This window comes from Ochotona princeps, chromosome 17, assembly GCF_030435755.1.
Source record: "Ochotona princeps isolate mOchPri1 chromosome 17, mOchPri1.hap1, whole genome shotgun sequence".
Classification (NCBI taxonomy): Eukaryota; Metazoa; Chordata; class Mammalia; order Lagomorpha; family Ochotonidae; genus Ochotona; species Ochotona princeps.
In genome coordinates this window covers 31,247,466-31,267,032 of record NC_080848.1, presented here as the reverse complement: position 1 = coordinate 31,267,032, position 19,567 = coordinate 31,247,466, and the positions used below count along the sequence as shown (strand labels likewise).

The following is a 19,567-nucleotide window of genomic DNA, read 5'->3' as shown; positions in this document are numbered from 1 at the left end:
CTTTGTATAATTAGTACATTGTTCTGACACACTCAAGACTGAACACTAGCAGATTCTAACCCTAAGGAATTAGGAACTAAATTCCAGTTGAGTTAAGCTGTTACTTCAATAATATTCATTGAATCTTAAATTTCCAATAGAATGCCAAATATGTTGCTGATAAAATAATAGTAGAGTGTAATAAGTGCTACACTAAGGATAAGAATTAAAAAAAAAAGTTCATTTCTATTTGAAAAGCAGAGAGAGAACATTCCCATCCTCTGTTTCACTCACTAAGTACTCAGCAATAGCTGTGCTTGGTCCAGTTCAAACCCAGGAGTCTAGAATTCAATTCAGGTCTCTCACTGAGTGATGGAGATGCAGATCCTTGAGACAGCTTCTGCCTTCCAGGGAGGGGCACATTAGTGGGAAGCTGGATTCTAAGCAAAGTAAATGAGACGTGAACCAGGTGCCTGATAAGGGTATCTAGGTGTTCCAAGCACCTTTGGCACTGTACCCGTACCTACCCCCATTGTAATGTACTTTTGAGTACTAAAAAGACACTCTGGAATTGGTGTGGGATGTCATGGGTCAAGCTGCTATCTCTGGTGCTGGCATTCCAGATGATCTCTGGCTCTAGTCTTTACTCTTCAAATCCAGTTGCCTCCAGTGGAAGATAGCTCAGGTATTTGGGGCCCTGGCATCCATAAGAGAGACCCTGATGGAGTTCTGGGTTTGGCCTGGACTAACCCTGGCCATTGTATCTGTCTGGGAAGTGAACCAGTCATTCTCCCTTTAAAATAAATAAATATTTTTTGAAAGGGACACTTTAGCCAGGTATGTGAAAGCACTGAAGAATTGGTGCGTGTGGAGAGGAGCGCAGGAATTGTCCAAGTACAGAGGTTGGGATTAGGGTATGGTTGTAGCAGGAAGCTATAATGGCATAACCAAGTCAGGATGTAGGAGATAGTCTGCTTTAAAATTGTATGTGGTTCTGTGTGAGTGGAGACGGCGGGGAGTTCCAGAGTAGGCATACAGAAGAAAAGACTGGGGAGGTAAACAAACTGTAATCAGGTACTTGAGTTCTCATTTTTCAGCTAGGGATTCATTAAAAGATTATAAACAGGAGTGGCATCCTCTGATTCAAGTGACATCAACTGAAAGATGATTGTGGCTGCTTTACAGAAAAGGTGGACTGGAGACAGAATGGTAAGTCAAATGGTCTGAGCTTGGCGATGGGCCAGGTAAGTAGATAACTGGATTTAAGAGGCTGGAAATTAGAATTTATTTGAGTATCAATAGTAGTTGGAAAGCCAGAGTCAGGTTTCTGGCCTGGCCTGTTGGTAGATGTACTTTTCACTGAAATAGGAAATGTTAGGAAAGGAGCAGTTTTGTAGGCAAGCTGGCCATGAATTCTGACTGGATCTATTGAGTTACAGATCCTCATAAAACTTCCCAATAGAGGTATCCAGTGGGCCGGCTGAATGTGCATATTGGCATGGTCGCTCCCCAGATGCCTGCACAGCTGGGAAGCCAATCCAAGTTTCCCATGTGAGTGGCAGGAATCCAGTTACTGAAGCTGTCACTTCTGCCATCTAAGGTCTGCATTGGCAGGAAACTGGAATCGGGAGCCAGAACAAGGTACCAAAGCCAGGCACTCAGCATGCTGTGTAACTGTAGCTTCAGTGCTAAGTGAGATAGCTGCCTGCCTTGGATCTCTGCCACTTCCGTTTCTTCTTTGTCTTCCTAATATCAGTTAAGTGTCTTCAGATCAGATCAAATAAAAAACTTAGAACTTGTCCTCGATTTCTGTTTTTTGTTTGTTCTTATACCTGCTTATTTAAAATTTTAACTTTAGAATATATCCTGTGGGCTAACGTGACGGTGTGATGGATAAAGCCACCATCTGCTTGCCAGTTCAAGTCTTGGGTCCTCCAATTGTGACCCAGCTCCCTGCTAACGTGCCTGGGAAAGCAATGACCAAAGTGCTTAGACCTCTGCACCCAGTTGGAAAAATTGGAGCAGGCTCCTGGATCCTGGCTTCTCACTAGTCTTGCTCCAGGAGTTACATATCTGGATATTTGGAATAACTGACTCATCGAAGTGTCTACAGTCTTACCCTCTAAGTTGTATTTTTTATTTAGCAATCAAATCATAAGGTCAAGATAAAATCCAAGCATGTTTTTAAATATTTGCAGTGACTACATTTTGGTTATAAATTCTTTCGCCTGGCTAAAAAACATTGTAAGATCTGGCCTTTGTCTGCCTTTTCCATCTCATTTTTGTTACACTTCTATGCTAACATAGCTGTAACTGCTGAGTCATAACCCCAGATACAATTCTGCTTTAGTTTTCTTTCTTTTTTTTTTTTATTTTGTTTTTCTCTTCTTTTCTAGATTTATTTATTGAAAGGCAGAGTTGCAGAGAGAAAGAAAGAAAGATCTATTTGCTGGTTCACTCCCTACATAATTGCAGCTGCTGGAGCTGGGCTGGTCAGGAGCAAAGATGAGGGTGCAGGGGCCCAAGAACTTGAGCCATCCTCTGCTGCTTTCGCAGGTAGGGAGCTGGATCAGATCAGAAGTGGAGCAGCTGCGACTTGACTCGGTGCTCATGTGGGATACCAGTACTGCAGGCTGGGGCTTAGGTTGCTATGCCACACAGTTCTGGTCCCTTTTTTCACTTCTGGTGATCACAGGCTAAAGGGGAGTGATGAATTCATGTTTGTTTACTATGTAATAGTACGCACTGTTGGGCTTTGTGTTAATCCGCACAGGAACTCTAACTGGCATCATCTCTTCATTTTGTACAGGAGGAAACGGAATCAGGCTGAGTAACCTGTCTAAAGTAACAAACCACATAAATGATGAACTTTAGGATTAGATTTCATGTTCATCTGATCCCCCGGTTTGGATTTTTCCTTTTTTTTTTTAACAGTAAAAAGAAAAGTATATTATGTTTTAAAGTTGGGATAAGCGTATTTTAAAATGCTATCTTAAATTTCTGGGTATTGTATGCATATGCAGGTTGTGTTTTTTTAACTAATTATTTTGATAATCTTTACATAGTTGATTAGGGCACAAAGGGTCAAGGGCTACAGGAAAGTGGGTAAGACCATTGTTTCCACATTTTTTTTCTGTATCTGGGGTGAGGAGGGAGATACAGGGGATGGGGATTGTAGTCTGTTGAGATTGGTGTGGGAGTTCCTACTGGTAAAGGAAACAGTGCTCTGTAGAGGTAAGAAAGGAAGCTCATTTTATAGAGTAATGATCTCAAAGGGAATGGCCCTGAGGGAGGTAGAGAGCCAGCAGCTGGGAGAAGCATTGGTCAGCCTGAATCTTAGCTGTCCGTTGGCCACTGATGAAAGGGTTAGGATGAGGGGACAGTAAGGGAGAATGGCCCAAGCCTCCCAGCAGTTTCTGCCGGTTGTCTCTAAGCAGCCTCTAGGCAGTCTCAGCTCTATGGCTATGCCACTAAATGCTAGATACAGAGGAAAGTTAGTTATGGCAGTTGGCTGGCCATCCAGAGGAGCTGGTACTTTGCTGCTGTCCCCCTGTCATTTCTCTGAATGAAAAGTGGGTGTAAGGAGACCTGTCACTCAGGGATACCTTGGGAAGAAAGCAGCACTGTAGCAATGATCCAGACAGGTATGTGGGATAGTGACACCTGTTTATTCAGAGAAAATCATTATGGGTTGTTTTCTCAGGAAAGCTTGAGAAGTATCCCCAGGGAGAGGGGGGATGTCTAGGGGGCTGACCTATTTGAAAGTCCCAGAAAGACTGCAGGACTTGTTTCTAATCCTTGATTGCCAGTTTCCCAAGGGCTGCATCTGGGGTTCCCGATGGAAACAGGACAGGAAGACAGGCATCCTTTTCTTTTTGTCCCTTTTGGTGCAGGACTTTGTGATGAACAAGGGATTTAGCTGAACGAGGCGGAAGTCTTGGATGTTCAACTTTTCTGGGGTCTCAGGCTTCTCACGGAACCTTATTGGTGCTTCCTCCACACTGATCTTAGGTGTCTCATATACAAAGAATATCTTGTCCTTTAGCTTGCTTTGGATCCAGGGATCAGTTGAGGACCAAAGGATGAGGGTTTCTTGTAGCTGCACAGAAACAAAGGCCCTAGAGCTGGCTCACATCTAGCTCAGGCTGGGAGGGGCAGGGGTATCCAGAGGCCTTCAAAACTAGGGACAATGTCCAAGGAACAAGTGGTGAAATTCTCAGAGGACATAGAGGATGGGGTAAAGAAAAGGAAGAGGTGGCTGGACTGCCTTACACTTTTCTTCACAGCCTGGTTCTCTTCTACGTCTAGCATGTCCAGGAGCAGGTGGAACACTTGCGTGCTGCGGACCCCTAGAACACCCTAGCAGAGGTAAACAGAGATTGTCGGAGGAGTTAGCCTGAGAAGATGCACCGTACTTTTTTTTTTTCTCTTGCCATTTTGTGGTGACTTGGGCAACGGGATTTTTGTAGCTAAGGTATCCCCTTCCTGACATATTGAGGCTACTACATGTGGTTGCAGTGACCATAATTGACTAGGAAGAGTCTGGATGATTTCATGTATCTATGCAGTGCCTTTCACACCTGTCTGTGTCCCTTATCCCACCGCCCTGAAGAAAAGGCAACCGTGGGCTCAAGTGGGATGGAATTCTAAGATAAACAACTTCTCCAAACTTGGCAGCCCTGTCTTTCCCTCAGTGATCCTGGCATTTACACATGTCAAGAATCAGGTCTGAGAACCATAGCCCACCTTACCAAAGAGGTGATGGCTTCCTGGCGTGCAATAGCGTTAGGGTTCATCAATTGCCTGTGTAGAAAGGAATGAGGATATTGTCCAGTTAAAGGGGAGGGAGAGAGGGACTGCTTGCTTCTCTGGCCCACCACAGTGGGTTGGACATAATGCTGAGAGGTGATGAATTCATTGCTTTTTAAATTTCTTGGGTTAGGAAAGGGGCTGGGAGAGAGGGAGGCACTAAATGTTTACCACTCCTACACCTACCCAGAACTTTGCCTTTCATTCCTTCATGGCATTGAAGTTTGCAGCAACCCTCAGTGATGGGTGTTGCTAGCTTCTTTTTACAGTACACACACACACACACACACACACACACACACACACACACGGACAAGGTTCTTTTCTGACCCTCTGCTGCCTTTCCATGGCCTAGGATTTGGCTCTGGAAGCTCCCAGCCCAGACCACTCACTTTTCCACTACTTCCATCATCATAGGCTTCATCCTGAGCTCCTCCACAGTTCTCACCACAGCCTGCCTCATAGCCTGCAGAGGGATCACAGTGGGAAAACAGAGAATGCTGGAGTGTGCATCCAAGTGCTTCAAAACGTTTACCAAACATGTATGTTGTGCTGCAGAGCCTGGAAGAGTTCATGAAAGTAAATAAACAATTACAGTACTGATTAGGGCGTACGTAAGATGATCTCCTGAGTTCTTGTGTATGGGGTAGATTCCATGGAGTTGGCAGTGCCTCAGGTGAAGTTTGAGGCGTGAGTGGAAATTCACCAGGTAGAGAAAAACATGGACCAAAACTTGGAGGGGAAGTACAGAAAGAATGGGTAGCTAGAGGGAGCTTAGTTTAGTGAGCTGACAAAGATGGGGCTCCTCTGAGAGCTGGAGAGAGAAAAAGGTAAGAGGATGATCAGGGCCTGATATGGTGAAGCGATATTTGCTCTCCTGAGGGCACTGGGAGCCTCAGAAAGTGTTTATACTGAGGTGAGGCTTCTGATTTACATTATAGGAAAGTGTGGGAGCACTGTGGCTGGTTTTGTGAGGATCTCCATCTTTCACATGGGGGGCCATGAGCTCAGTTTCATGGACTGTCATCTGATGCCTCCCAGGCACGTTAGCAAGAAGCTGAGTGAAACAGTCCAAGACAAACCAGCACTGTATTATGGGACAGAGGCATCCTAAGAAGTGGCTTAACAACCTGCTGTGCCATAACACTGGCTGCTGAAGAAAAGGGAAAACAAAAAGGCAAAACAGATTCTGATTGCTGCTCTGAGAAAACTTCCTGGGGGAGTTGTCATTATTTGCGCTTGAAGGATCAATAGTACTTCAATAGGAGGTTCCTTATCACTCAGTGAATAATAAGGCAAGTTTTACCTTCTAGATTGGGAAAGGATGACTTAGGTATTTTTAGTTGAGAAAATAGCCTGAACAGAGGCATAGTGGCTTGACAACAGGCTGCACTAAGGGAACAAGGAGTAGAGTAAGGAGGAGGTGATGTTTTGATGGGTGTTATTAAAAATCAAGCCAGGGGACATTGCCAGAGAAGAGAACGATTGGCTGTGTGGCCTTTGGAATATTTATCTCACAAGAAAGGGTTCGTTATGTGTCTTCTTCCTGAGAAGGTCAAATGTGAGCTCCTCTAGACCCTGTTCCTGGATCTGTTCCAGCCCAATGGTCCGGAGCATCTGGATGGCTTCATAGCGGTCCTGTGGGCAGAGGTAAGGAAGGCGTAAGACAGACTCCCATTCTCATCCCCCAGCCCTGTCGAGCTATGGAGCGAAGGTGCGAGATAGCCCGGCGCTTACATCAAGGACACAGGAAGAGCACAGTTGGTCTAGAATGGATCTGATGACTGCAGCTGAATGAACATGCATCTTCTTGACCAGCATCCTAAGTGCCTGTGAAGGACAAGGTGAAGGACTAGGTATATACAGGTATATGCCTAGAGGTGTTGAAATGGCCAGGTGGGCTTGAGGGCTGGTCCTAGAACACTCCGGGGCCAGATCAGGTTCTTTTTCTTGCCTCATGGCCTTCTCAAGTGGGAACACAAGTGCATTTGAGTATGTGTGTGTACATACATAAATGCACATCCCAGATCCACACAGATACCTGCATATCTGTATGACCCTGTTATGCATATACCTGCTTAACACATGGGGCGTCCTGCTGCGCTCCAAATAAGATCCCAGCCCCACTGGCCTGTTTTCCCCAGTGCTCCCGCAGATCCCAGCCTCCTGCCCTTCACACCTTCATCTGCTGCGTCTTGGGCCCTTGGCACAGGCGCTGCAGCAAAAACTCTTGGGCCAGGTTGCTGCAGGGTCTCAGGAAACCCAAGCACAAGGCTGCCTCCAGGGCTGCTTCATTTAGCAACTTCTTTATCAGTGTCTGCAGCACAAGCACCAGTTTTTCTTCATCTCCAACTTTTGTCCTCTAAGAGGAAGACAGGAAGCAAAAGGGAAGGTCTGCAGCTTCATGCTCTGTAAGAGGGTGATTCGTTACTGCTTCCAGACTGTCCTATCTCCTAGAATGAGTGTCATATCATCAGATCACTTCATGTACTTCACCCTGCCTTTGCTATCACTCCCAGGTTCTATTTTCATCTTTCTAGGACTTAAAAAAATATTTTTATTGGAAAGACAAATTTACAGGTTGGATAGACATCTTCCATCTAGTGGTTCACTCCCCAAACAACTGTAATGGCCAGAGCTCAGCTGATCCGAAGCCAGGAGCTAGGAACTTCTGGGTCTCCCACATGGGTACAGGCTCCCAAGGCCTTGGACATCTTTTTACTACTTTCCCAGGCCACAAGCAGGGAGCTGGATGGAAGAGCAGCCAGGAAGTGAATTGGTGCCCAAAGAGGATCCCAGCGCTTGGCAGTGGAGGATTAGTCAATTGAGTCATCACACCAGTGCTGACCTATTTTTAAGAAAAAAATTTAATAGCCCAGTTCCTGTTATCTATTCTTTTTCAAGTTTTTTTTAAAGATTTATTTTTATTGAAAAGGTGTATTTACAGAGAGGAGAGACAGATCTATCTGCTGGTTCTCTCCCTAAATGGCTTGCAGTGGCTGGAATTGAATTGATTGAAAGCCAGGAGCCCTTTTTGGGTTTTCCACCTAGGTACAGGGTCCCAAGGTTTTGAGCCATCCCCCACTGCTTTCCCAGGCGTAAATAGGGAGCTGGATGGGAAGTAGAGCAGCTGGGACAAGAACTGGCTAATCTTGCAGCTGGAGAATTAGCTAGTTGAGCCATGGCACTGGCCCCTATTCAGTTTCATTTCAGTTTATTTGAAAGATAAAGGAGAGATCTTCCATCTCCTGGTTCACTCCCCAACTATCTGAAATTCTCAGGAATGGGCCAGGCCAAAGTCAGCCACATGACTGAATAGGACCAAGTACTGGGACCATCACCTGCTGCCTTCCAGACGAGGCAAAGCCCGGATTCAAACCAGGCATTCTGTAGGCATCCCAAGCAACGTCTTTTTAAAATTAGTTTATTTTTGATGATGTTTACATAGTCGAGATGGATGTATACCCATGTGGACAATTGCTTAGGGTGGGAAGGTCGGGGAATGGGGAAGAGTGGATGAGACAATTGCTTCCAGTTTGTTTTTCTTCCTGTTTCGGGGCAAGGGAGGAGAGAAAGGGAGAGGGCTGCTCTCAGAAGCCTAACCACATCAGTACCAGGGGATGGGGGGTTGGCATTCCATGTCATCCTGGGCTCCTTGATGTGGAGCTTGTTCTGAGGGTACTGCCAAGCGTTGTCTTAACGTCTGCACCAAACATCTGTGATTCTTGTGGCTAGATCACTGTTACTCTACTGCTTCTACTGTCTTAAATTCTGGCACTTAGAAAAAGATTTCCTTCCAAACCTCTCCTCTAATAACCTCACCACAAATCCCACAGAAAGACATAATCATGACTCACAACTTCATGATGTCTACTTTACATATCTCAAGCTGACCATTTCTTCCTCATTTGCAGTTCACTTACCAGGGTCAACAGCATTTAGCTGTGAAAGAGTAACTCAGTAACAAGTCTGCCACTTTGTTGCTACTTTTCATACTTGACCCAGCTTAAATTCCATGTCCTGCTATAATCCCTGATGTCACTCCTAGCTCCTTTATGCCCACTTTATTGTACTTCTTTGACAGAACTACAACTTTGGTTTACTCCAACTCACCTGGAGAAAAAGTTAACGATGACTGATCTTGCACTCAAACCACGCAGACATTTACTGCTGCCTAATAATCATAGCTGTTTTCTCCAGGCCACTCTCTTCTTTTAAAACCTATCTTTTCCTCTGGAACCTTTGATGTTTCTTGGTTCTCTTTCAGTTGATGACCCTGCTTCCTACTTCACTGAGGAAATAAAGCAGCTAGATAAAAAGTCCCAGAGGCACATCCTACCTCCTGTGTCCCACTTTAACACCTGTCCCTGAACCCAGAACGATAGCCTAGCGGCTAAAGTCCTCATCTTGGCATGCACCGGGATCTCATATGGGCACTGATTCTTTTTTTTTTTCATTTTTTTATTATATATTTTACAATCTTTACATAGTTAATTAGGGTAAAAAGGTTCAAGGGCTGCAGGAAAATTGGTAAGACTATTAGTTTCATGTATCTGAGGTAAAGGGGGATTTTTTTTTAACTGTTAACTATATCTTTTTTTAATTTATTATTTATTATTTTTAATTCATTAATTACATTGTATTATGTGACACAGTTTCATAGGTACTTGGGTTCTTCCCACCCCTCCTCAAACCCTCCCACCATGGTGGATTCCTCCACCTTGTTGCATAACCACAGCTCAAGTTCAGTTGAGATTCCCCCATTGCAAGCATATACCAAACATAGAGTCCAGCATCTTATTTAAAGGGGGATTTTAAGGGAGAAGCCCCACCCAGTCTCCCAACCACCCCAGGTCCCCGATGTGGGGCATGCTCTGAGGGTCTTGCTCAAGTGGTTTTTTTTGTTTTTTTTTTTTTAAAGATTTGTTTATTTTATTACAGTCAGATATACAGAGAGGAGGAGAGATAGAGAGGAAGATCTTCTGTCCGATGATTCACTCCCCAAGTGAGCCGCAACGGCCGGTACGCGCCAATCCGAAGCCAGGAACCAGGAACCTCTTCCTGGTCTCCCACACAGGTGCAGGGTCCCAAAGCATTGGGCAGTCCTTGACTGCTTTCCCAGGCCACAAGCAGGGAGCTGGATGGGAAGTGGAGCTTCCGGGATTAGAACCAGTGCCCATATGGGATCCTGGGGAGTTCAAGGCGAGGACTTTAGCTGCTAGGCTACGCCACCGGGCCCGCTCAACTGGTTTTGATAGTTCAACAGTTATGAATTGCTGCCAATCTTGCCACTCCAAGCACGATGAGGTCGTTGAAAAATCCACGGACTGACCTAGTCCATCATAGAGTCTCCGTTTGATGAGCACTGATTCTAATCCCGGCACTCCACTTCCCATCCAGCTCCCTGCTTGTGGCCTGGGAAAGTAGTCAAGGACGGCCCAAGGCTTTGGGACCCTGCACCCACGTGGGTGTCCTGGAAGAAACTGGGCTCTTGGCTTCAGATCGGCTCAGCTCCAGCCGTTGCGGCCACTTGGGGAGTGAATTAGTGAACGAAAGATCTCTCTTCCTCTCTGTATATCTGACTTTGCAATAAAAAAATCTGTTAAACAAAAAACAAAAAAAAAAACGCCTGTCCGCAACCATATGCTCTTCCTTTGCATCTGTTACTGTGGGCTGTAAGCATCACTGGCTTACGCTAGTGTATTAAATCCCATTCCTTGATACCTACTCGTGGACACTGATATTGCAACTCTAACCACTCTTTAAAGACCATTACTTTTGATACCAGTATTGTGGAAGAGTGGATTAAGCCACCACTTTATAGTTGTTTATTGTTTATTGATAATGGTTATTTCCCTTTTTTTCTAACCTTTAGTGCTGGTGCCAAGTTTTGCCCTTCCTAGCAAAACTTGAAGGTCGTCCATACTTCTCTGTATTGTCTTCTCCCAGCCTTTTTTTTTTTTACCCACTCCCGTGAGTTTCTTCTGCACAACCCCAACAAGATGACAGTTAAGATAGCAGTGACTCCCACATCTTTAATCCATATATCAATTTTCTGCACATTGCTTCATATTGTTGGTTTCTCTTCCCTTTGATATAGAGTGTACTTCAAAAATGGGAAATGTGCATTATGAAAAAAGTAATTTGGAAAGGGTTTTTCTGTTTTATTTTTAAGTTCCATTTCTCACAAGCTTTTTTTTTTTTTTTAAAGATTACTTTTATTGGAAAGGCGGATATCCAGAGAGGAGGAGAGACAAGGGAGGAAGATCTTCCGTCCGATGGTTCACTCCCCAAGTTACCAAAATGGCCGGAGCTGAGCCAATTCGAAGCCAGGAGCCAGGAGCCTCTTCCAGGTCTTCCACACAAGTGCAGGGTCCCAAGGCTTTGGGCTGTCCTTGACTGCTTTCCCAGGCCACAAGCAGGGAGCTGGATGGGAAGTGGAACTGCTGGGATTAGGACCGACACCCATATGGGATCCTGGGGCTTGCAAGGCAAGCACCTTAACCACTATGCCATCATACCGGGCCCTCTCACAAACTTTCTAAAAGTACATTTGTGTGTTTCTCACTAGATTTTTAATTTGTGTTGCCTTTCTATCATTAGCTGGCTGCTTAGAGAATACTGGTTTCTTTTCTGATTTGTTAACACTGGGGGGCCCCAAAGTACAATTCTTAGCTCTTAGTGATCTCATCTAGTTTAGTAACTGTGGTTTGTTGAAACTTCTGAGTTTCTTTCTCTAATTCATACCTCTCTCTTGAACTCCAGATTGTGTTATTCAACCATTGACTTGCCATCTCCCTTGGAGTTCCAGTAGACATTTTAAACATGTTCAGAACCAGGCTTCTGATGTTACCTCTCGCCTCAAAACCTGTGCCACCTGGAAATCTCTTGGTCCTAGTTAATAATGGCTTCATCCTTTGTGTTGCCAGGCTAAGACAATTGGTTTTGTCCCTGTTTCCTCACTGTCTTATAGCTCCCGTTCCGCTAGTTAGTTTTGTTTTGTAACTCTGTGACCACCACAGTCCAAAGCCACGACTAGTTCTCATCAGGATTGTTTTAGTAGCCTTTAATTGGCATCCCTATTTCCAAAATAGTAGTCAGAGCAAACCTTTGGAAATGTAAGCCAGATCATACTCTGTTCTAAAACCTCTAATGGGAAGCGTTATAAACCGATGTTTCCCCCATCTATATCGGTTCAAGTCCCTGCAACTGCTTCTGGTCTTGCTCCCCTGCTGATATACCTGGGAAAGCTGAAGATTGCCCAAGAACTTGAGTTCCTGCCACCCAGATGGGAGACCTGGATCGAGTCCCAGGCTCCTGGCTTTGGCTTGGCTGAACTGTGGCTGTTATGGGCATTTGGAGAATGAACGAACCAGTAGGTGGGAGATCTCTATTTCAAATAGGTAAGTAAGTAAACAAGCAAACAAATCATTAAAAAACAAGACCAATCAAGCCTCCAGTGGGTCTTTGTTTTTTTATTTACACTGAGAGTAAAAGCCTAATTAGAACAGTGTAGAAGGCCACATATAATTTAATCTGCTGCTTGTCTTTGACCAGACCCTCCTTTCCTGTTGACTGTGTTTATACTTACCCCATTTGAGCCATACTGGCCTTCCTGTGGTCCTTGACTATTGGGCACGCTCCTGCCTTTGCATTGACCAGTTCTGCCTTGAATACCTTCTCTCATATCTGTAAGGCTCACCGCTTCCATCCTCGTCATGTTTTGTTGAAATGTACCGTCTAAACGAGGCCTTTCCTCTCTACCCTGTTTAAGACTGCAGCTTATACCTATTCTCACCTGGCACTGCTGATTCCCTTCACCCTGCCTACATAATTTTCCCCATTGTATTTTTACGTATTATGTAATTTTTTTGATTAAATGTGTTGGATTTTGTATCATGTTCTCCCCCACTGTAATATAAGCTCCACCATTGCAGGCATCTTTGCCTGTTCAGCTCACTGATGGATCTTTAAAGGCCCACAGCAGTGCCCAGCATGTGGTAGCTGTTTATTGCATGTTTTCTGGGTAATTAGGTGGATGATCTTTCACAAGGGGGTAATGATGGGGCCAAAGTAAGATCACCTTGAAGGGAAGATAGCTGAGAGTGGTGTCAGAGGACCTTTCTTGGTCCACACATGCTCTTGCTGAAAGTCCTACTTTAGTAGGTTGTTTTAGGAATGATAATAAAAGTGATGCTTATCACTCAAGGAGCACAGACATTGAGCTGTGAAACAATTACTCTCTTAGAGGTGAATAGACTGCATGCATCTCAGCTGGCTTACAAAGGTTGTCTGGGTATTAAGTGGCTAAGCATACACTTTTGTTCAACGCCAGGGGGTGCTCCAGGCACTGTCTCCCCCAGTCAGAGCTGAGAGCTGAAATGCCTTTGTGCTGACCTAACCTCTTAACCAAGTCCATCAACAGCTTTGTCTTGTTTTGCCCCAGTTACAGACTGCCCTCCTAATCACCTTGTCTTCAGGAACAGCAGCCCAGGAGTTCAGAGCCACTCGCAGCCCAGTGAGAGTCTCCATCCTTCTACCCTTATCTTGCCCCTTAAGGTGTTTAATGAGGGCACGGATTACGTGCTTATTCAGGCAACCTGGAAAGGGAGGGTCCTCTGGTCAGAGCAGAGAGCGCCTTGGGACCGCTCTTCTCTGCAAGTATGCAATGAACCTTCACAACAGTTCCAGGTACTGGGAACCAAGGACCCCAGAACGGCTGGCTGAACATGGATATAGTGCCAGGAGCCCTTCTTTTCACCCCTCACTTCTCTCTACCCAATAGTACTTGGGTACAGGGTGGTTCCAGACCCTGCCAGAGGCTGGGCTGGCATGGGTGTGTACTCTGCTCCCTTCCATCCTTGCGCTTGGGAGAAAGTGGCTGCACTTCTGCATCTCCTGCGCCTCCCCCACCAAGGAAAGGGTGTACTCACCCAAGATGGCCAGGGTTCGGTTGGCCTCATACTTCACTTTCTCTGAACCAGTTTGGGCCTGAATTAAGAAGCAAGTGGTGGAAATACACCAAAAGGTAACGGGATATCAGAGCTCGAGGGATTGCTGCAGGTGCCCCCTTCACTTTACAGAAAAAGGAACCGGAGGCCTAGAGAGAAACCTCTGTAATCCATCACTGCACGATGGAACTAGAGTGCAGTGGAAGTACATTGAACTTGTGAACTGCACTTTGTACTATATCTCTAGTAGCCCCTGGGCCTTGGGCAAGCACTTGGCTTCACAGATCTAATGTTTTCACATTAAAAAAACATTGAGACTAATAGGTATTTCTAGTGTTGTTGATGATTGAAATGCAGTTATGAATAATGTGTGCTTTGGCTTGTAACCTGTCATACAGGCAGGGAGCACTGCTTCAGCTAAAGTAGAGAAGAAACTTAGTCCCCGTTCTTTCCTCCCCTTTTAGTCGAGCTAAGGGGAGATCTTCAGATTTCTCCTTGCTCAACTCTGCTTCCCTCAGGTTGCTCTTGAAAGAGGCCAAGGGTATGCTACTCACTGGTGGTTCCCTCCTTACTGCCTCTGACCCATCTTCTGGCACTGTGGGGGCACCTTACCTGTCACGTTCAAATTCTCCAAACCCCAAACCCCGTTTGCTCAGGTGAGCTCAATGCAGCTGCAAACTCACCACCTGCCACAGTTCCTCCATGATGAACTTGTCACTGTTGCCCAGGTACCCTAGAGCCTGTAGGAAGAGTAGGTGGACACTGTCTCCAGGAATTCCCATCCTTTGGACACAGCCTGAAGTTTATACTTGGAACACAAGCCCTGCCCTGCCACCCACCTCAAGCAGCTTTTGACTTTCAAGCCCAGCTGCTGTAGCCATCCTCCTTGGCCCTTGCTGCTTCTCACCTGTGCTGCATACGCCTGCTCATCCTCTTGGGGAGATTTCAGGCTTTTTGTGAGTTCCTGCTCATCCCAGGCCGCCAGTAGAAAGGAAGAAAGGAAAACAGTTGCAGAGCTTCCAACTGAAAGCAGCTCATCCAATCCTAGCCCCTTTCCTCCACCTCTACTTGACAGGCGGAGGCTGGAGGTAGAAGGCTACTATGAGCTCAAGGTAAGGACACCAATAGGGTGGGTGGAGGAGATAGGGCTGAGGGAGGCTCCCTGTATCCTCCCTGGCTAGCATTCTAACCTTTAGTCTTTGCCACTTCAGAGAGTCGCTGGTAGGCTCTAAAAACCTGGGTGCCACCCGAGGTTTTGCAGTCAGCTTGCTCATGGGGAGATAGAAGTCTTGGATTTGAGTGTCCTTTTTCAGGTACCTAGGTAAGAAATCACACTGCCCTCCTGGGTCCCCTTCTCAGGTTGCAACCTCTGTCAGGGGACATCAGCCCAGCTCAGAGACCTGAGAGAGGCAAGTGGGCACTCTGATAACCCACCTGAGGGTTTTCCCTGGGACCTGCAGGCTGACTTGCCCCACTCCTTGGCCCACCCCTTGTCCTTCCTCCCTTGCCTGGAATCTGTGAGAGGTGTGGTGAGTACTGAGGTGGGCAGAACACAGACACTCTTTGGCCGCTCTTTCATTTTCCGTAGCATCCTTTGGGTCTCCCCTTCCTCTTTCTTGTCATACAGCATGTTCCAGAACATGTCGGTCTTGGGTGTCTCCGAGTGGCAGTAAGGGAGCACATTCAAGGTCTTGGAGTACTGTCTCCAGCACTCTGGACTTGGGGGATACACTTCCTTTGACACCTGGGGTGGGGGTGCAAGTGGTAGAGCAGTCAGAGTGTCTCGTAGGCTCTTGTGAGCACTGGGAGGTGGGGAAAGGAAAGGAGGGCAGAGTTGCTGAGGAGAGCGATGCTCTTCAGCCTACCATCTGGCCTGAAGTCACAGCTCCTACCCAACCCACTGTGTGACTTGGGCAAGCCACCAAGGCCCCAGACTGACAATGCTAATAATCCTTGCTCTGTTTTTCCAAAGTGGTTGCAAACATGAAGAGATTCATATTGTGAAGCCATCAGCAGTCTGTACATGGAGCTGAGAACCCAGTTTACTTACTTGGTCATCTCCCAGCACTTTGGAAAATTGATTTGTTCAGAAAGATGTGGAGTCAAGCTAGGGAGAGGACAAACTGGTACACAGTGAGATGATGCTCACAAGGCCCCTGCTGTGTGCTAGGACACATTTATTTCTCCTGTCCTCAGGAACTTCACAGTATAGCTGGGGAAAGACATTCTTTGAACAATCTAACAACTGTGTGATTGTACCTCTGTAAGAGATGATTAGGGTGGGTCAGAGCCTTCTCATAGGCTTTGGCCAGGACACCTGTCTCTTCTCACTGCCCCCCACCCCGCCCAACTCCCACTACTTCACAACTGATCTCTGGGAAGAAGGAAAAGGGGCTGGAGATGCCTGATTTTGGTGACTGGAAAACTAAAAATATGGGTTTTTCAAGTGATTGTCATAATTTCAGAAATTGGGTCTGAATCACAGCAGGTTGGTTTCCAGACTTAGCACAAAATGTGCAAACAGCCAAGCGGGCTGTCAAGCCAAATTTGGATTTCAGGTAATGAACAAAATTGTTCTGAGACATGCTTATGCTAAAAAGCCATTCCTTTATCTGACACCCAAACATAGTTGGACATCCTGTATGTAACCTGCAACCATTACTGTGAGGATGCCCATGACACTGATCAAAGCAACGTCTTAGCACTCCCTACCTAGCTCTAGCCTCATCTACTCTGTCTCATTGCAGCTCTGTGGGGCAGGCAGGCAGGGTTGGCACAGGAGCAGTGATTCGTCCAAGATGACCCAGTGAGCCGCAGCCTGGGGAGAAGAGCAGACTTCCCTGTGCTGGCCCCAGAAGAGACTGTTTCCTGCCCCTCCCACTTGGACACAGCTCTTGCAGTTGCAAAGGTGAGAGGTCTTACTTACCTGGTGGTAGCACAAGGGCAGGTGGACAGGAGCCACGGCTTTTCGGAATTCTGACAAGAGGGGTAAGAGTACAGTTTGACACAAATGAGATCGCGAGGACAAAGGTGGCTGCAGGAGTCATTCATTTGGCATTTTGTGAGTTCTTGCACGAGGTATCTCACTGTGACTCAGAGCAGTAAGTAAGGCATGAGGAGCCCACAGTCTCCTGGTACCTTGCTATTTAAGATATGGCCCGGGAGCATCTCAATAAGGCAGGAACTCAGGCCCTTTTCCAGGCCTATGGAGTTTAGAGCTTTAACCTAACGAGATGCCCCAGGTGTCTGACAAACACTGGCCAAGCAGGCTGTTGTCAGCCTTTGCTGCTTATTGCAATTGTTTGGGCATTAGGAGGGGACTTCGAGCATACATAGGCTCTACTCAGACTAATTGAATCCTACATAAGGATGGAGCAAGGCATTTTAGAGCACAAAGCCTCAGAAGATTCTGAAGTGCAGCTGAGGCTGAGGCTGAAGCCCACTGGTCTCCTTTAGTTTCTCATTAGAATCACCTGGGGTTCATCCCCATAAAGATCTGATTGTTGGGATCTGGGTTGAGGTCTGAGAATTTGCACTGCTAAAAACATACTGATGCTGCTGCTCATGGGACTGCGTTTTGAGAGCTGCTGGTCTGATGGTAAGATGAAAATGGTTCTTTGTCAGTAATGGGTGTGTGTGTGTGTAAGGGGGTTGGGAGCGATGTGAAGACATGCAGGAACAGGTAGTCCGACTGGAAGTGATAGAACTGATGGTTTCCAGAAGAGGTTACACAGATGTTGAGTCTTTAGGCTTAGCCAGACAGGTAAAAAGGAAGAAGTATAGGGAAAGTCTTAAGCATAAGCCTTGGATGTGTGGAGCTGGGATAGAGAACAGGCTGCAGGTAGGAAGGAAACTGGGGACACCAGAGTTTATAGGGTGCGTCTTAGAGGGTGCAATGGACCCTGTAAGGGCTAGCAATTTACCTTTAGATCCTTGGGAGCCATTGAAGTTTACATCCTGACCTTTTTTTTTTTCTGGGGGTTTGCCAGTCTCTTGCCTGGGATTGCAAGCTACATAGCTTTTCAGGACCCTGCTTCTGGCCCCTTTCCTATGCATTCTGGCCTCACCTTTGGTCCTGTTCCGATAGTCCAGCCATGGGTACATGAGCGTTAACCTGGAGATGTTGAAGATATCGGTTAACCTTTCGTGGGACATCCTCTTCTAGTGGGGATAAAGGGCACTCAAGCAGGGGCAGTTCAGGACTATTGAAGGAGTAGGGACACAGCTGGAGATCTGTTCTCCATGGGAACAAGGTGAACAAGTGAGGTATCCTGACTTGTGGAGGAAGAAGCTTCCAAGTGCCGAGCAACCAGATTGCCTTGGTAAACAGAACACTCAGGTTCCATGCTTGAGCCTCACTCTGGCCTTTCCGGGCCTGTGGACTTGAGCTGGTCTTGGCACCTCTGTGTTCCAGGCCTTCATGTAATAAAGTGGGAAAATCATGCCTGTCTGGCCAAGAGGAGCTGTGGTAAAATATAAATTAAAAAAAAAAATCATAGTGTTGGGTGAATATCAAGTTCACTTAGCACATGCTGGGCCAGGCTTCTTCTTTATTAGTTAATTAAACATTTTTGTTTTAAAGTATGTTACAGAAGTGAGGGGGTTGCAGACCCATGTGACCTCTAGGATGGAGAGGGTATGAGAGAAAGTGAATGAGATAGTTGTTTTCCCTGCTATCTCCATGGGTTGAGAGGCAAGGGAAGAGGGGAGAAAATGTGCCACTTCTTACCGTCACACATCAGCATCCTGGGATAGAGATGGTCATAGGATGCTGCCTTTGAGGCCCAGGTGTGGGGAAGAATGTTCTGAGGGTGTGAGTGATCTTGATTGTTTTGAGAGTTTGGCTCCATTACTCCAGAGCTGAGAGATTGTTTCTAAGGCTGTTGGCTGTCCTTGCCTGCATCAGTATGCCCATAGACCTAGATGGTTCTTGTAGAACATGGCCTGAAATGTTATTTGATCTGTCTTTATTTCCATCTTTTGATAAGGTACTTTGAGTCTTTTGTTGGCTTGGATGAGCTGATTGATTTGTCTCTTTTGCTTATCGGGTATGCTCTCCATTTTTGCATGAGGGTCAGCCAATGAGGTGGTCCAGTCCTGCAACATGTACTCCAGGGTCGGATCACATATTTGTATGGTTTTCCCTGAGCTTAAGGATCAAGTCCAGTGGTCTAGCTGGGGAGCCCCTTAAGAAACCTCACCTGGGAGGTCCTCAGATTTGATCCCAGGTATATTAGCTGCTACAGGATGAAGCTCCCCACAGGTGGGTGCTGTGGCCTAGGTGGGGTGATTGTTTTTAACTTGTGCTAGGCCTTTCCCCAGCCTCGTTCTCACTTGTGCTGACAAGTATTGTGCCTAGCCAGGCCGAGCTTATTCTTAGACACAGCTGGACACTTGATTGATTATCAGCAAATGGCAGGGTTGGCCCAGCTCTTTTGATACACGCACACCTCCCTCTTTGGCAAGCTGCTTTTCATAGCTCCCGCTTTTGCATCTGCTGTTTCCTCTTCATGTCAGGGCTTTCCTGTCTTCGCTTCTTACATCATTGCTCAAATCTTTTAGACACCATTCCAGTGTTATCTGATCTCTGAAATCTCTTCTTTCCTACTGCACTCACTGATGTAACCTCACCCTACCCCACTGCAATGTGCCTGCAGCCTTTTGTGTAGTTCTTTCCAGTAAGTGTTTATTGTGTACTTCATCTGTCTCTCTTCCTGAATTGTGAGCTGCCTGCAGGTAAAGACTGTGGCTTGGTCACCTCTCCATTCTGCTCTGCCTCAGTGCCTGGCAGAGTGCCTGGCATGTACCAGGAACCGTGCTGCGGCAGT

At 46.3% G+C, this 19,567-nt stretch overlaps 1 protein-coding gene across 1 annotated transcript; it reads right to left on the bottom strand.

Annotated features, from left to right (window-relative positions):
• Positions 1-3,733: 3,733 nt before the first annotated feature.
• HEATR9 (HEAT repeat containing 9) lies at positions 3,734-17,965 on the bottom strand. Its single transcript, XM_004593988.4, has 15 exons — positions 17,807-17,965; positions 16,666-16,715; positions 15,308-15,483; positions 14,930-15,056; positions 14,647-14,703; positions 14,423-14,479; positions 13,722-13,779; positions 13,258-13,388; positions 6,968-7,150; positions 6,526-6,618; positions 6,307-6,426; positions 5,181-5,254; positions 4,731-4,782; positions 4,252-4,338; positions 3,734-4,078 (listed from the first exon to the last, which is right to left on the bottom strand). Exons 1-15 carry the CDS (start codon positions 17,892-17,894, stop codon positions 3,734-3,736), a joined length of 1,698 nt encoding a protein of 565 aa, XP_004594045.2. The 5' UTR covers positions 17,895-17,965.
• Positions 17,966-19,567: the final 1,602 nt, after the last annotated feature.

Bases quoted from the DNA above. Each gene is read 5' to 3' on its own strand.
- HEATR9 (XM_004593988.4), bottom strand. From the start codon at position 17,894: ATGTCCCACGAAAGGTTAACCGATATCTTCAACATCTCCAGGTTAACG. The intron at 14,480-14,646 runs GTGAGAAGCAGC...CTCTTCCTACAG, and splicing joins AGCAGGCGTATGCAGCACAG to GCTCTAGGGTACCTGGGCAA. The intron at 4,079-4,251 runs GTAAGGCAGTCC...GTTTCTGTGCAG, and splicing joins ACCAGGCTGTGAAGAAAAGT to CTACAAGAAACCCTCATCCT.